At 45.5% G+C, this 17,645-nt stretch overlaps 1 protein-coding gene across 2 annotated transcripts in view; it reads left to right on the top strand.

Moving 5' to 3' along the window:
- Positions 1 to 309: 309 nt before the first annotated feature.
- The window catches only part of spef2 (sperm flagellar 2), an 849,051-nt gene continuing 831,715 nt past the window's right edge, over positions 310 to 17,645 (top strand). Inside the window, exon 1 of one of the 2 annotated variants that reach the window (XM_068029096.1) lies at positions 310 to 570. In XM_068029096.1, coding sequence (XP_067885197.1) covers positions 382 to 570 — 189 coding nt within the window. In that variant the 5' untranslated portion in view covers positions 310 to 381. The remainder of the gene's footprint in view (positions 571 to 17,645) is intronic. The other variant, XM_068029094.1, reaches the window with a different exon arrangement.

The raw sequence follows: 17,645 nt of genomic DNA, 5'->3' as shown, positions 1-17,645 counted from the left end.
GTTTGACAGTACTTTTTCCATTAGCTATTTTGTTCTTTACATATTTATAAAACATCTTTGAGCTTTCCTTCATTTTACTTGCTCCTAATTACAGGGTACAGAGTAAATCCTATCCAGTATACACTGCAGTCCCATCCAATCTATAGGATAGTACCACCCAGAATATGTACTCCCAGCCAATGTAAATGGAGCAGTGTAATCCCAGCCAGCGAACAGAGGAAATTGCAATTCCATTGTATAAGTGAACTGTGTCACTCTGTTCTCAGTAACCTTGGCCTCTATCCCTCTGTCTGCTGATTCTCTTTGTTTTCCCCCAGGAATGCCATTTCCCAGCTTAATAACTTCCAGCGTCTGTTGCCCACTCTGCAACTCTTGGGGGTGATGATCAGTGACAATGTGGTGCAGTCACTGGTTCAGCAGGAGCCTGGAGTAGCTACACGCCTCCTGTATCAGATCTACATTGCTCTCCGCAGGAAAGAGAAAGCTCAGCTCTCCAAACTGACCATGGAAACTATGAAGCCACCTGCTGCAGCCAAACTGGCCAGCATCAGCAGCAAGTTGTACAAAGAGGTGAGTGGCTGGGGGTGGTGTGGGGAGAGAGGGGCCAGAGTTGGAGAGAGGGGCTGGGAGTTGAACTTGACATGCACTAACTCCACTTGTTGCACCTCCCTCTTATCCAATCTATCACCATTCAGATAATCTGCCTTTCTGTTTTTACAACCAAAGTGGATAACCTCACATTTATCCACATTATACTGCATCTGACATGCATTTGCCCATTCATCCAACTTGTCCAAATCACATTGGAGCCTCTTTGCATCCTCCTCATAGCTCACATTCCGCCCCCAGCTTTGTGTCGTCTGCAAACTTGGAAATGTTACATTTAGTTCCCTCACCTAAGTCATTAATATATATTGTGAATAGCTGGGGCCCAAGCACTGATCCCTGCAGTACCCCACTAGCCACTGCCTGTCACCCAGAAAAAGACCCATTTATTCCTACTCTCTTTCCTGTCTGTCAACCAATTCTCAGTCCATGTGCTTCAATTTTGCACACTAACGTCTTATTTGGGACCTTATCAAAAGCCTTCTGAAAATCCAAATACAGCACATACACTGGTTCTCCCTTATCTATTCTACTAGTTCCATCCTCAAAAAACTCCAGTAGATTTGTTAAGCATGATTTCCCTTTCGTAAACCCGTGCTGACTTTGTCCAATCCCGTTTATGCTTTCCAGATGTTCTGTTATGACATCCTTTATAATAGACTCTAGCATTTTTCCCACTACTGATGTAAGGCTAACTGGATTGTAGTTCTCTGTATTTTCTCTCCCTCCTTTTTTAAATAGTGGGGTTAAATTTGCCACCCTCCAATCAGTAGGAAATGCTCCAGAGTCTATAGAATCTTGGAAGATGACCACCAATGCATCCACTATTTCCAGGGCCACTTCCTTTAGTACTCTGGGATGTAGATTATCAGGCCCTGGGAATTTGTCAGCTTTTAACCCCATTAATTTCCCTTGCACTATTTTTTTGCTAATACTGATTTGCCTCAGTTCCTCCCTCTCATTAGACCCTTGGTTCCCTAACATTTCTGTGAGGTTATTTGTGTTCTCCTTTGTGAAGACAGAACCAAAGTATGTGTTTAATCGTTCTGCCATTTCTTTGTTCCCCATTATAAATTCCCCTGTTTCTGACTGTAAGGGACCTACATTTATCTTCACAAATATTTTTCTCTTCACATAGTTATAGAAGCTTTTACAGTCAGTTTTTATGTTCCCCGTAAGTTTACCCTCGTACTCTATTTTCCCCCACTTAATCAACCTCTTTGTCCTCCTTTGCTGAATTCTAAACTGCTCCCAATCCTCAGACTTGCTGCTTTTTCTGGCAATTTTATATGCCTCCTCTTTGGATCTAATACTATCCCTAATTTCGTTTGTGAGCCACCTTTCCAGTTTTATTTTTGCGCCAGACAGGAATGAATAATTGTTGTAATTCATGCACACGTTCTTCAAATCCACCATCAATCCTTTTAGTAAAGTTTCCCAATCTACCATAGCAACTCGTTCCTCATACCTTTGTAGTTTCCTTTATTTAGATTCAGGGCCCTTGTTTCGGATTCAACTACTTCACTCTCCATCTTAATGAAGAATTCTATCATGCTATGGTTTCTCCTCCCCAAGGGACCCCACACAACAAGGGGTGGCACAGTGGCGCAATGCTTAGCACCGCAGCCTCACAGCTCCAGCGACCCTGGTTCCATTCTGGGTACTGCCTGTGCGGAGTTTGCAAGTTCTCCCTGTGACCGCGTGGGTTTTCGCCAGGTGCTCCAGTTTCCTCCCACAGCCAAAGACTTGCAGGTTGATAGGTAAATTGGCCATTATAAATTGCCCCTAATATAGGTAGGTGGTGAGGGAATTGAGGGAAGGTGGGGATGTGAGAGGGTAATGGGATTAATGTAAGATTAGTATAAATGGGTGGTTGATGGTCGGCACAGACTCGGTGGACCGAAGGGCCTGTTTCAGTGCTGTATCTCTAAATAAATAAACAAGATTGTTAATTAATCCTTTCTCATTGCACAATACCCAGTCTAGGATAGCCTGTCCTCTAGTTGGTTCCTCAACATATTGGTCTAAAAAACTGTCACGTACACTCTCCAGGAAATCCCCCTCCACAGTATTATTTCTAATTTGGTTTGACCAATCTGTATGTAGATTAAAGCCGCCCATGATTACAGTTGTACCCTTATTGCATGCGTCTCTGATTTCCTGTTTAATGTCATCCCTTAGATCTCCACTACTGTTTGGGGTGCTGTAGACAACCCCCACCAACGTTTCCTGCCCCTTGATGTTTCTTAGCTCCACCCATACAGATTCCACATCATGATTTTCTGAGCCAATATCCTTCCTCACTATTGCATTGATTTCCTCCTGTACTAACAACGCTACCCCACCTTCTGTCCCTTTTTCCTTGTCCTTCCTAAATATTGAATACCCCTGGATGTTCAGTTCCCATCCTTGGTCACCCTGCAGCCATGTGTCCGTAATTGCAACTATGTCACAACCATTTACATCAATTTGCGCAGTTAATTCACCTACCTTATTGCGAATGCTCTGCACATTAAGATACAATGCCTTTAAACTTGTCTTTTTAACATTGTTAGTCAGCTTAGCTTTATTTTGCGCTATGGCCCCATTTGTTTCTTGCCCTTGTTTTCTCTGCCTTCCACTTTTGCTTCTTGCCTTTCTGTCTTTCATTTCTATTCTTGTTTCCCCCTTCTCTGTCTCCCTGCTCAGATTCCCATCCCGCTGCCATTCTAGTTTAAACCCTCCCGAACAGCACTAGCAAACACCACCACCCCACCCCCCGAGCAAATTGGTCCCGGTCCTGCCCAGATGCAACATGTCCAGCTTGTACTGGTCCCAATGTCCCAGGAATCTGAATCCCTCCCCCCTACACCATTTCTCCAGCCACGTATTCATCTGATATATCCTGCTATTTCTGCTCTTGCTAGCATGTGGCACTGGTAGTAATCCTGAGATTACTACCTTTGAAGTCCTGCTTTTTAATTTGCGTCCTAACTCCCAATATTTGGCTTGTAGGAACTCACCCCTTTTTTTACTTATGTTGTTGGTACCAATATGTACCAAGACAGCTGGTTGCTCGCCCTCCCCCATCAGAATGCCCTGTAGCCGCTCAGAGACATCCTTGGCCCTAGCACCAGGGAGGCAACATCCCATCCTGGAGTCTCTTTTGTGGGAACAGAAACACCTGTCTGTTCCCCTTATGAATCCCCTATCACTATAACCCTGCAACTCTTCTTCCTCCCCTCCTGTGCAGCAGAGCCACCCATGGTGCCATGAACTTGGCTCTTGCTGCTTTCCCCTGAACCATCTCCCCGAACAATATCCAAAGTGGTATATCTGTTAGCGAGGGGGATGGCCACAGGGGACTCCTGCAGTATCTGCCTTCCTCTACTCTGCCTGGTGGTCCCCCATTCCCTTTCTGCCTTTAGCATTTGCCTGCGGTGTGACCACCTCGCTAAATGTGCTATCCACACTGATCTCAGCATCACAGATGCTCCACAGTGAATCCACCCACAGCTCCAACTCCTTAATGCGGATTTCGAGTATCTGCAGCTGGAGACACTTCCTGCACACGTGTTTGCCCTGGACACTGGAAGTGTCTCTGACTTCCCACATTGCACAGGAGGAGCACTCCATGCTGCTGAGCTGCCCTATTCTGACTTACCCTTAATTTTTATTCCCATAAATTACTCAAAAATTAGAGATTATTTATACTTGGGACCTTGATTCCCTACTTACTATATAAAAAAACTGTAGACCTTACCCTACTCCCATTAAGCTTTATTACCACTAGTAAACTTTACTGATACTAATAAAACCTTACAATTACTGATAAATTACTTGGGGTTTGAAAGATGAATGAGCAAAATAACAAAATACTCACCAACCAATCACTTACCTGTTTCCCTGTGATGCCACTTTTTATTTTTTCTCCGAATGTGGTGCGCTCACAGACTGAGCTCCCCTCTCCCGCTGCTTCTCTCCAAATCTCCGAGGATCTGGCGTGCTTTTTGAATGCTCTCCTCCCCTGCTGCTTCTCTACGAATCTCCCAGGCTCTGGCGTGCTTTTTGAATGCTCCCCTCTCCTGCTGCTTCTCCCCTTGACATTCAATGGCATTACCATTGCTGAATCCTCCACCATCAACATCCTGAAGGTTGCCATTTACCAGAAACTTAACTAGAGCAACAATATAGATGCTGTGGCTACAAGAACAGGTCAGAGGCTGGGAATTCTGTGCTGAGTAACACACCTCCTGAGTCCCCAAAGCCTGTCCTAAAGGCACAGGAGTGTGATGGAATACTCTCCACTTGCCTGGATGAGTGCAGCTCCAACACACTCAGAAAATTCGACACCATCCAGGACAAAGCAGCCCGCTAGATTGGCACCCCATCCATGAACATTCACACCCTTCCGCCCCGACGCACAGTGGCAGCAGTGTGTACCATCTACAAGATACACTGCAGCAACGCACCAAAACTCCTTCGACAGCACCTTACAAACCCTCTATCACCTAGAAGGACAAGAGGAGCAGATACATAAGAACACCACCATCTGCAAGTTCCCCTCCAAATCACACACCATCCTGACTTGAAACTATATCACCGTTCCTTCACTGTCGCTGGGTCAAAATTCTGGAACTCCCTTCCTAACAGCACTGTGGGTGTACCTACCTCACATGGACTGCAGCGGTTCAAGAAGGCAGCTCACCACCACCTTCTCAAGGGCAATTAGGGATGGGCAATAAATGCTGGCATAGACAGCAATGCCCACATCCCATGAAAGAATAAAAAAAAGGCATTTTGTGTAAATGTGACAAAGGTAAACTATTCCTCCTCATCCTTCTCGACCTGTCTGCAGCCTTTGAAGTAGTTGACCGCGCCATCCTCCTCCAACATCTGTCCATTGTCATCCAGCTAAGTGGGACTGCTCTCATATGGTTCCATTAATATCTGTCTAATCATAGCCAGAGTATCACTTGCAGTGGCTTCTCTTCCTGCTCTCTTACTGTTACCTCTGGTGTCCCCCAAGGATCTATCCTTGGCTACATCCAATTTCTCATGTACATGGTGCCCCTTGACGACATTATCTGAAAGCACAGCACGTTTTCACATGTCACCCCCTACCTCACCACCAACTCTTGACGCCTCCACTGACCTAAATTATGAGACTGCTGGATGAACCGAAATTTCCTCCAATTAAATATTGGAAAAAGTGAAGCCATTGTTTTCCTTCCACTCTCCAAACTCCGTCCCTTAGCTACCCGACTCCATTCCTCTCCCTGGCAATGGTTTGAAACTAAAACAGTCGATTTGTTTCCTTGGTGTCATATTTGAACCTGAGCTGAGCTTCCGGCTACATATTCGCACCATCACTAAGACTGCCTATTTCCACCTCCATAACATTGCCCAACTTCTCCTCATCATAGCTCATCTGCTGAAATCCTCATTCATGTCATTGTTATCTCTAGACTTGACTATTCCAATGCTCTCCTGTCTTGTCTCCCACGTTCTACCCTGCTTAAACTTGAGGTCATCCAAAACTCTGCTGCCTGTGTCTTATCTCACACCAAATCCCGTTCCTTTATCACCCCCCTGTGCTTGCTGACCTACGTAGGTAAGCAACGTCCTGTTTTTAAAATTCTCATTCTTGTTTGCAAATCCCTCCCTATCTCTATAAGCTCCTCCAGCCCCAAAACCCTACTAAAGATCTGCACTCATCCAATTCTGGCCTCTTGTGCTTCGCCTGTTTTAATCACTCTACCAATGGTGGCTGTGCCTTCGGTTCCCTAGACCCGAAACTCTGGAATTCCATCCCTACACATCTCCATCTCTCTACCCCCCCTTCCTTCTTTAAACACTTTCTAAAACTTTTTGACCAAGTATTTGGTCATCTGACTTAATACCTCCTAATGTGGTTCAATGCCATATTTTGTTTTATAATGCTCCTGTGAAGCACCTTGCAATGTTTTATTATGTTAAAGGTGCTATAAGCTGTAGAGTGTGGATGAAGCATTCATGGAATCTATACAAGATAGTTTTCTGCATCAGTATGGAGAGGAACCAACTAGGGAGCCAGCTATTTTGAATCAAAATTGTGCAATGAAAAAGGGTTAATAACCTTGTAGTAAAGAGGCCTCCAGGGAATAGCGAGCATAATCTGGTTCATAATATGATAGAATTTTATATTGACTTTGAAAGTGTTTTAGTTAAGTCTAAAACTGGGGTCTCAAATCTAAACAAAGCAAGCTATGTAGGTATGATGGGTGAATTGGCCAAGATAGTTTGGGAAACTACTAAAAAAAAACGGTGGTAGACAAGCAATGACTAGCAATTAAACAATTAATACATGTATAATTTCCACTAAATATCCCTTCCATTAAAGTACAAAAACTTTATAGAAAATATGGTCTAGCTGTGGCTAATGAGGAGTTAAAGGTTGCATTCAGTCAAAGGAAGGGGTTTATAATGTTGCCAAAATGAGTAGTAAGTCTAAGAATTGGGAGGATTTTAATTCAGCAAAGGAGGACCAAGAAATTGGTAAGGAAAGAATATTAGAGCAGACTAGCAAGTGATAGAAAAACAGGTTGTAAATGTTTCTATAGGTATGTGTTACAACCAGGTGAGGAAGGGGTCATAGGCTCGGCTCCCCTTTTGCCCCTTCTCTGGTTTGGCCACAACAGGGTTTATCTTTTAAACAGTGGTTTAACTTACCAACTCAGTGAGCACTTGCTCCTGTTAATCTAATTACAATTGCAAATGAACCAACCAGGCAGATTTTCTTGAGTTTAAACAAGAAAGATGTAAGTTTATTAACCTTATCACTCTAAAGCGGTTAAAATTGCTAAAATATACGACACATCCACACTCACATTCATACGAGAGAGAGAGAGACACAAACAAATAGATACAGAGGGGAAAAAATCTGTTGGGAGGTTAAAGTATAAATGGAATTCAAATACTGAGTTTTAGTGTCCTTAGTTGAAGTTAAAGTCTTGAAGTTCTGACTGGGCCACGTGCACTATTCAGGCTTGCTCCTCTGGTCCTGGAAGGCTGAAGGAAGGCTCTATTCTTCTTCCTGGTTGTCTGTGAGATCTGTCGTCTTGATGCTTAGTAGCTGCCACAGTGGCTTCCTTGGGACTTTGCTAGAGAGGGAGAGAGAGAAAGATAGAGACAGAGGGGCTTCCTTCTTGGAGTTCAGTTAAGTCTCTTTCTTTCTGGGGCACAATTCACAAATTCATTGCTACACCAGCAGGTATGTCATGTGACCACCTCTTTGTTTGAAAACAGAAGTCTCTGGAAGGTTATTTGAAATTCAGAGGTCTTCACACATACCTGGGGTGGGGGGTGGTGTGGAATGGGTGGTTTGGCTCTTTCAAAGCCAAAGGGTGTCGATGGGCTTTTGATCACTACTACTGACAAAATACACTCTAGGGAATTGAATCAGAATGCACCCCTATTGTTCTTGCTGGACTAGGTAATTTACCTCTGTCTCTCAGCCGTCCTTTGTCTTCACATATGCAAATGAGGTGTGACCATCTTTAGTTGTTCAGTTCTGCTTTTTTTAAAAAGTTATTTGTAATGTCCATTAAAAAGTCTCAAGCAGAGTTCCATATGAAGAAATTAATATTTTCCATTCGGTGTGTGTGATTTCCATCACATGTGTAAATAGGAAGAGATTAGTGAAAGTAAACATGCCCATTAGAGGAAGAGACAGGTGAAATTATAATGGGGAATAAGGAAATGGTAGAGATATTAAGCAAATACTTGGTATCTGTTTTCACGGTAGAAGACCTAAAAAAGCAAGGGTCTAACAAGAATGAGGGACTTAAAGAAATCAGTATAAGCAAAAAAAAAAGTACTGGAGAAATTAATGGGACGATAAAAGAGGCAATAAATTCCCGGATCTAACAACCTGCATCCTAGGGTTTTAAAAGAGGTAGCGGCAGAGATGGTAGATGGATTGGTTTTGATCTTCCAGACTTAGATTTTAGAACAGTTCTCAAGGATTGGTAGGTAGAAAACATAACCCCAATATTTAAGAATGGAGGAAGAGAGAAGAAGGGGAAATAAAGGCAAGTTAGCCTAACATCTCTTGGCATTTCTTCGCGGATGAAGATTTTGGGAAGGTTGTTGTCATCGGTTGCAGGCCTGCTGGTGGCTAGTCAGGCCTATCCGTGACTGGCAGATTCTCCCACAGCAGGTACAAGTGAAGGCGTGGTCGCTGCTGGGGGCAATTGGATCTATCCTCTTTTTCTCTTTCAAGCTGGTTCTTTGCTCAGTCTCAAAGGTGCCTGTAGCCCTCCTGAAGTAGCATCTTTAGGCATCATGATCTATGGCCTGCACTTACCACTGGCAATGGTCAATGTGTCACACGGAGAGGGACTTCTTCAGGGAGTCCTTGAAACGTTTGCATGGGGCCACTCTGTTCCATTTACCCGTGGTCAGCTCTCCATACAACACAATCTTGGGCAGGCGACTGTTGTCCTTGTGATCCGCCATCGCAGTTGGCTTTGCAGGAGGATGGCCTCGATGTTGGTGATGTTGGCTGTTTCCAGGACTTCAATGTTTGAGATGTGGTCCTGCCAGCGGATCTTGAGGATGCTGCAGAGGCAGCGCTGATGAAAGTGGTCTAGTTGGCATACATGACGGCGGTATAGGACCCATGACTCGGCGCCATACAGAAGGGTGGTGAGGACTATGGCTTTGTACACTTTGAGTTTGGTCTGTGCTCTGAGGCTGTGGTTGCTCCACACACGTTTGTAGAGTCTGCTGAATGTACTGTTTGCTTTTGGGAGCCTATTGTCCACTTCCTTGCTTATGGTGGCATCCATTGAGATAACGCTCCCCAAATACGTACATTGCTTGATGGCATTCAGCTCGGTTCCTTTGACGACAATGCTTGGTGGTCGATATTCTGCTTGGGGTGCCGGCTGATGCCGGACTTCAGTTTTCTTTAAACTGATTTTTAGTCTGAAGTGTTGTGCTACCTCAGAAAAACGTGTTATGTGTTGCAGGTCTGACTGACTGTGCGCCAGGAGAGCACAGTCATCAGCGAAAAGAAGTTCACGGATGAGTTTTTCTTTGTCTTTGTGTGAGCCTGAAGATGCCTGAGGTTGAAAAGGTCTCCCTCAGTCTGGAAGCGTACGTAAACTGCCTCCTTAAGGTCTTCCGTTGCCTGCTACAGCATCATGCTGGAAAAGATGGGAATAGGGTCGGGGCCAGCACACATCCCTGCTTCACGCCATTGGAGATGCGGAAGGAACTCGAGAGTTCGCTGTTTTGCTTGACTTGTCCGTACTAATTTTCATGAAACTGCTTCGCCATGGCCAGGAACCTGGGTGGGCATCCAAGTTTTTCAAGGATTTTCCGAAGTCCATCTCTGCTCACAGTGTCCAATGCCTTGGTGAGGTCTACGAAAGTGACGTACATGTCTTTGATATATTGTAATTGTCTCAGTGCAGATACCATGTCTGTGCTGCCTCTGTTTGCTCTGAAACCACACTGGCTCTCTGGGAAGCTTTCGTCTGCAATGGTAGGCACAAGCCTGTTCAGAAGTATTCTAGCCAGGATTTTCCCAGCAATAGAAAGGAGGGTGATCCCACGGTAGTTGGAGCAGTCTGATTTTTCTCCTTTGTTTTTGTACAAGGTGATGATAACAGCATCACGAAGATCCCGCGGAATTCTGCCCTGTTCCCAGCAGGCCGTGAAAAACTCATAGAGCTTGGTGTATAGGGCAGGGCCACTATGCATCAAGGCTTTGGGTGGAATTCCATCGGCTCCAGGGGCTTTGTTGTTCTTCGTCTGGTTGATGGCAGTCACAGTTTCCTCCAGAGTTGGGCTCTTACCCAGTTCTTCTTTGACAGGCTGTTGATTGATGGCAGTATCATGTATTGTGCACTTGGCGCTGGAGTGTTTCAAAGTGCTCCGACCAGCGATCCAGGATTAACTCCTTGTCGGTGTGTAGGATCTTGCCATTGGCGCTCCTCAGGCAAAATGCTAGAATCTGTTATTGAGGACATAATAACAGGCCACTTAGGTGATCAACGATTAAGAGGAGCAAACATGGATTTATGAAAGGGTAATCATATTTGACAAATCTGTTAAGTCGTTTTTGAGGCTGTAAGAAGTAGGATAGATAAGAAGGATGTTGTGTATTTGGATTTTCAAAAAGTATTCGATAAGGTGCTAAACAAGTTATTGCAGGAAGTTAGGACTCCTGGGATTAAGGGTAATATATTAGTATGGATTGAGGATTGATGAATGGACAGAAAACAGAGTAGGAATGAATGGGACATTTTCAGATTACCGGGCTGCAACTGGCAGGGTACTACAAGGATCAGTATCTGGGTCACGGCTATTTAGAATCTCTATGAATGCCTTAGCTGAGGGGACTGAGTGTAACGTGTTGGTGCCAGCCATGGCTCAGTTGGTAGCACTCTTACCTCTGCGTCACAAGGTTCTGGGTTCAAGACCCACTCCAGGACTTGAGCACAAAATCTAGGCTGACTCTCCAGTGCAGTACTGAGGCAGTGCTGCAATGTTGGAGGTGCCGTCTTTCGGATGAGACTTTAAACCGAGGCCCCATCTGACCTCTTAGTGGATGTAAAAGATCCCAGGGCACTATTTCAAAGAAGAGCAGTGGAGTAATCCTTGCTGTCCTGGCTAACATTTATCCTTAATCAACATCACAAAAATAGATTATCTGGTCATCATCACTTTACGGTTTGTGGGAGCTTGCTATGCACAAATTGGCTGCTGCAGTACCTACATTACAGCAGTGACTACACTTCAAAAAGTGTTTCCTTGGTGGCAAAACGCTTTGAGAAGTCCAGTGGTTGTGCAAGGCACTATAGAACTGCAAGTCATCCTTTCTTTTAACATGTCCAAGTTTGATGACCATCATCAGGTGGAAAAGTAAGAGGTGATGAAGGTGTAAAGGGGCTGCAGAGGGATGTAGACAGGTTGGGTGAGTGGTTAAGATCATGGTATATGGCATACAACTTGGCAAAGTGTTAAGTTATCCACTTTGGAAAAATAAAAAAAGCAGAATATTTTTAAAAAGGAAATGTCAGTGCCAGCCATCAAGCACCTATCTTATTCTAATCCCATTTTCCAGCACTTGGCCCGTAGCCTCGTATGCTATGGCGTTTCAAGTGCTCATCTAAATACTTATTAAATGTTGTGAGGGTTCCTGCCTCTACCACTCCATCAGGCAGTGTGTTCCAGATTCCAACCACCCTCTGGGTGAAAAATCTTTTCCTCAAATTCCCTCTAAACCTCCTGCCCCTTACCTTAAATCTATGCCCCCTGGTTATTGACCCCTCCGCTAAGGGAAAAAGTTTCTTCCTATCAATGCCCCTCATAATTTTGTATACCTCTATCAGGTCTCCCCTCAGCCTTCTCTGCTCTGAGGAAAACAATCTTAGCCTATCCAGTCTCTCTTCATATCTGAAATGCTCCAGTCCAGGCAACATCCTGGTGAATCTCCTCTGCACCCTCTCCAGTGCAATCACATCCTTCCTATAGTGTTGTGTCCAGAACTGTACACAGTACCCCAGCTGTGGCCTAACCAGCGTTTTATACAGCTCTATCATAACCTCCCTGCTCTTATATTCTATGCCTCGGCTAATAAAGGTAAGTATCCCATATGCCTTCCTAACCATCTTATCTACCTGTGTTGCTGCCTTCAGTTATCTGTGGACAAGTACACCAAGGTCCCTCTGGCCCTCTATACTTCCTAGGGTCCTACCATCCATTGTATATTCCCTTGCCTAATTAGTGCTCCCAAAATGCATCACCTCACACTTCTCAGGATTAAATTCCATTTGCCACTGTTCCGCCCATCTTACCAGCCCATCTATATCGTCCTATAATAAGGCTTTCCTCCTCACTATTTATGACTCCACCTATTTTCGTGTCATCTGTGAACTTACTGATCTATATTCACGTCTAAATCAATAACATACACTACAAACAGCAAGGGTCCCAGCACCGATCCCTGTGGTACACCACTGGCCACAGGCTTCCAATTGCAAGAACAGCCCTTGACCATCACCCTCTGCCTCCTGCCACTAAGCCAATTTTGGATCCACTTTGCCAAATTGTGAAGAGATCTTACTACACTTATACAGGGCATTGGTGCGGCCACACCTGGAGTACTGTGTGTAGTTTTGGTCGTCTTACCTAAGGAAGAATACACTTGCCCGAGAGGGAGTGTAACAAAAGTTCACTAGACCGGTTCCTAAAATGAGGGGATTGCCGGTGAGGCGAGATTGAGTAGACGAGGCCTAAATTCCTTGGTGTTTAGCAGAATGAGAGGTGTTCTCATTGGAACATAGAAAATTCCTAAGGGACTTGACAGGATTGCTGCTGAGAAAGTGTTCCCCTGGCTGGGGAGTCCAGAATACGGGGTCACAATCTCAGATTAAGGGATCGGGCATTTAGGACTGAGATGAGGAGCAATTTCTTTACTAAAAGGCTTGTGAATCTTGGGGAATTCACTACCCCGGAAAGCTGTGAATACTCAGTCATTAATGATATTTAAAACAGAGATCGATAGATTATTTGGTACTTGGAATTCAGGGATTTGGGAACAGTGCGGGAAGGTAGAGTTGAGGTCGAAGATCAGCTATGATTTCCTTGAATTATGGAGTAGGCTCAAGGGGTCCTCCGCTATACTGCTCCTATTTCTTATGTTCTTATGTTCAACCTCGCAATTAGACTAATACCTGGAATGGGCGGGTTGTCTTGTGAGGAAAGATTGGACAGGCTAGGCTTGTATCTGCTGGAGTTTAGAAGAGTAGGAGGTGACTTGATTGAAACATATAAGATCCTGAGGGGTCTTGACAGGGTGGATGTGGAAAGGATGTTTCCTGTTGTGGGAGCATCTAGAACTAGGGGTCACTGTTTAAAAATAAGGAGTCGCCCATTTAAGACAGAGATGAGGAGAAATTTTTTCTCTGAGGGTCGTGAGTCTTTGGAATTCTCTTCCTCAAAAGGCAGTAGAAGCAGAGACTTTGAATATTTTTAAGGCAGAGGTAGATAGATTCTTGATAATCAATGGGGTAAAAGGTTATTCCTCGATCTTGTTGAATAGCGGAGCAGGCTCGAGTGGCTGAGTCGGCTACTCCTGCTCCTAATCGTTTGTTCGTATGTTCAACCACATACACACACCCTCCTCACGTCCAGACACACATACATCCTCCCCACATATGAGTAGTAAAAGGGTGGTAAAAGGAAGAGTGGGTCCAATTAGAGACCAAAATGGGGATTTACATATGGAGGAGGAGGACATGGCTGAGGTACTAAGTGAGTACTTTGCAACTGTTTTTACCAAGGAAGAAGATGCTGCCTAAGTCATAGTGAAATAGGAGGTAGTTGAGATGTAGGATGGGCTAAAAATTGATAGAGGAGGTATTAGATAGGCTAGCTGTACTTAAAGTTGCTAAGTAACCAGGACCGGATGTGATGCATCTGATGACACTTAAGGAAATGATGGTGGAAATTGCGAGGCACTGGCCAGAATCTTCCAAACCTCCTTAGATACAGGGCAGTGTCAGAGGACTGAAGAATTGCAGATGTTGCACCCTTGTTCAAAAAAGGGTGTCAAAACAAGCCCAGCAACTACAGGCCAGTCAGTTTAAACTCAGTGGTGGGAACACTTTTAGAAATGATAACATGGGACAAAATTAAGTCACTTGGCCAAATGTGGATTAATTAAGGAAAGGCAGCAGGTTTGTTAAGAGCAAATTGTGTTTAACTAACTTGATTGAGTGAGCTTTTTGATGAGATGACAGAGAGGGTTGTCGAGGGTAATGGGGTTGATGTAGTGTACATTGACTTCCAAAAGGCTTTTAATCTTCTTTGGCCTCCTTGTCTCGAGAGACAACGGGTAAGTGCCTGGAGATGGTCAGTGGTTTTTGGAGCAGCGCCTGGAGTGACTATAAAGGCCAATTCTAGAGTGACAGACTCTTCCACAGGCGCTGCAGATAAAATTGGTTGTCAGGGCTGTTGCACAGTTGGCTCTCTCCTTGCGCTTCAGTCTTTTTTCCTGCCAACTGCTAAGTCTCTGCGACTTGCCACTCTTTAGCCCAGCCTTTATGGCCATCCGCCAGCTCTGGCGATCACTGGCAACTGACTCCCACAACTTGACGTCAGTGTCGCAGGACTTCATGTTATGTTTGCAGACGCCTTTAAAGTGGAGACATGGATGGCTGGTGGGTCTGATACCAGTGGCGAGCTCGCTGTACAATGCGTCCTTGGGGATCCTGCCATCTTCCATGCGGCTCAGATGGCCAAGCCATCTCAAGCGCCGCTGGCTCAGTAGGGTGTATATGCTGGAGATGTTGGCCGTCTCGAGGACTTCTGCGTTGGAGATACAGTCCTGACACCTGATGCCAAGTATTCTCTGGAGGCAGCGTAGATGGAATGAATTGAGACGTCGCTCTTGGTTGACATACGTTGTCCAGGCCTCGTTGCCGTAGAGCAGGGTACTGAGGACACAGGCTTGAAACTCTCGGACTTTTGTGTTCCGTGTTGGTGAGCCATTTTCCCACACTCTCTTGGCCAGTCTGGACATAGCAGCGAACGCCTTTCCCATGCGCTTGTTGATTTCTGCATCGAGAGACAGGTTTCTGGTGATAGTTGAGCCTAGGTAGGTGAACTCTTGAACCACTTCCAGAGTGTGGTCGCTGATGTTGATGGATGGAGCATTTCTGACCTCCTGTCCCATGATGTTTGTTTTCTTGAGGCTGATGGTTGGGCCAAATTCGTTGCAGGCAGCTGCAATCCTGTCGATGAGTCTCTGCAGACACTCTTCTGTGTGGGATGTTAATGCAGCATCGTCAGCAAAGAGGAGATCCCTGATGATGACTTTCTGTACTTTGGTCTTCTCTCTAAGATGGGCAAGGTTGAACAACCTGCCATCTGATCTTGTGTGGAGGAAAACCCCTTCTTCTGAAGACTTGAACATATGCGAGAGCAGCAGGGAGAAGAAAATCCCAAACAGAGTAGGTGCTAGAACACAGCCCTGTTTCACGCCACTCAGGATAGGAAAGGGGTCTGATGAGGCACCGCTATGCTGAATTGTGCCTTTCATATTGTCATGGAATGAGGTGATGATACTTAGTAGCTTTGGTGGACATCCGATCTTTTCTAGTAGTCTGAAGAGACCACGTCTGCTGACGAGGTCAAAGGCTTTGGTGAGATCAATGAAAGCAGCGTAGAGGGGCATCTGTTGTTTGTGGCATTTCTCCTGTAGCTGGCGAAGGGAGAACAGCATGTCAGTGGTGGATATCTCTGCATGAAAGCCGCACTGTTCCTCAGGGTAGACACGCTCCTCTAGCTTCTAGAGTCTGTTTAAAGCGACTCGAGTGAAGACTTTCCCCACTATGCTGAGCAGGGAGATTCCACGGTAGTTGTTGCAGTCACCGCAGTCGCCCTTGTTTTTATAGAGGGTGATGATATTGGCATCGCGCATGTCCTGTGGTACTACACCCTCATCCCAGCACAGGCAAAGCAGTTCATGGAGTGCTGAGAGTATAGCAGGCTTGGCACTCTTGATTATTTCAGGGGTAATGCCGACCTTTCCAGGGGCTTTTCCACTGGCTAGAGAATCAATGGCATCACTGAGTTCCGATTTTGTTGGCTGTACGTCCAGCTCGTCCATGACTGGCAGAGACTGGGCTGTATTGAGGGCGGTATCAGTGACAACATTTTCCCTGGAGTACAGTTCGAGGTAGTGCTCCACCCAGCGGTCCATTTGCTTGCGTTGGTCAGTTATAGTTTCCCCTGATTTAGATTTGAGGGGGACGATCTTCTTGATGGTTGGCCCAAAAGCTCTCTTAATGCCATCATACATTCCTCTGATGTTTCCGGTGTTGGAAGCCAGCTGAATACGACTGCATAGGTGTTGCCAGTAGTCATTTGCACAGTGCCTGGCTGTTCTTTGTGCAGCGCTTCTGGCTGCTTTAAGTGCTATGGATGTTAACTCACTGGGGGCTTTCTTGTAGTTCAACAGTGCAATGCGCTTAGCGGCTACGACAGGTTTCAGCTCTTCAAAGTGGGATTGAAATCAGTCTGCATTCTGCTTCTCACGTTTGCCAAAGGTGGTCATTGGTGAGTCATAGATGGCGTCTCTGAAGTGGGCCCACTTTGTCTCTGCATCCCCTTGAAGGGCTTTTTCAAGTGAATTTAGAAACTTATGCAACAGCTGTGGATAAGAAATTCTGTTAGTGTTGATGCGCGGGCGGCCCTTCTGCTTGGAGTGATGTAGCCTCTTTGGTTTGAGTCTAAGTTTGCTGCATACCAGGGAGTGGTTGGTGTCACAGTCCGCACTGTGGAAGCTGCGTGTGATTTGGACTCTGTTTAAAGAGGCTCGCCTTGTGACGATGAGGTCCAGCTGGTGCCAACGACGTGATCTTGGGTGTCTCCATGAAACCTGGTGACGGGGTTTAGTATGAAAGAATGAGTTGGTGATGCAGAGGTTTTGATAGGTACAAAACAACATGGAAGGCAGAAGTTACAGGCCCAGCTCAATTGGCGTAGAGATTGGGCGTCACGGGTTGCCTTTGTCGGTGGGAGAGGTCATCGCACTTCACTGGACAGCTACCGTCCGCCTCAAACCGGCAGCCCCCCGGTCAGAAAGGTTCCGTCCTGCCGCAGTCCACCTGCTTTAATGGGTGCTTGGAGCTCAGGGTTATTGCCCGACTAGTGGACTGTAACACCGCACCAAACAGCACGACAAAAAAAGGAAAGAACATACCAGCCCTTCGTTTTGCAAGCTGGAATGACAGAACTATGTGTCCTGGCCTGTCGGAGGACCTTACACAAATCAACAGTTCTCGGAAGACCACTATCATTAACAATGAGCTCAGTAGACTCAATGTGGACATTGCAGCACTTCAGGAGACATACCTCCCTGCAAGCGGATCTCTAAGAGAGCAAGACTACACCTTCTACTGGCAGGGTAGGGATCCTGAAGAACCAAGACGGCATGGAGTGGACTTCGCCATCAGAAATTCTTTGCTCAGCATGATAGAGCCACCTTCAAATGGCTCGTA

The sequence above is a fragment of the Heterodontus francisci genome, chromosome 4 (assembly GCF_036365525.1).
Source record: "Heterodontus francisci isolate sHetFra1 chromosome 4, sHetFra1.hap1, whole genome shotgun sequence".
In the NCBI taxonomy this organism is placed as follows: Eukaryota; Metazoa; Chordata; class Chondrichthyes; order Heterodontiformes; family Heterodontidae; genus Heterodontus; species Heterodontus francisci.
The sequence above is the reverse complement of the archived record's forward strand: the minus strand, read 5'-3'. Positions and strand labels throughout refer to the sequence as shown.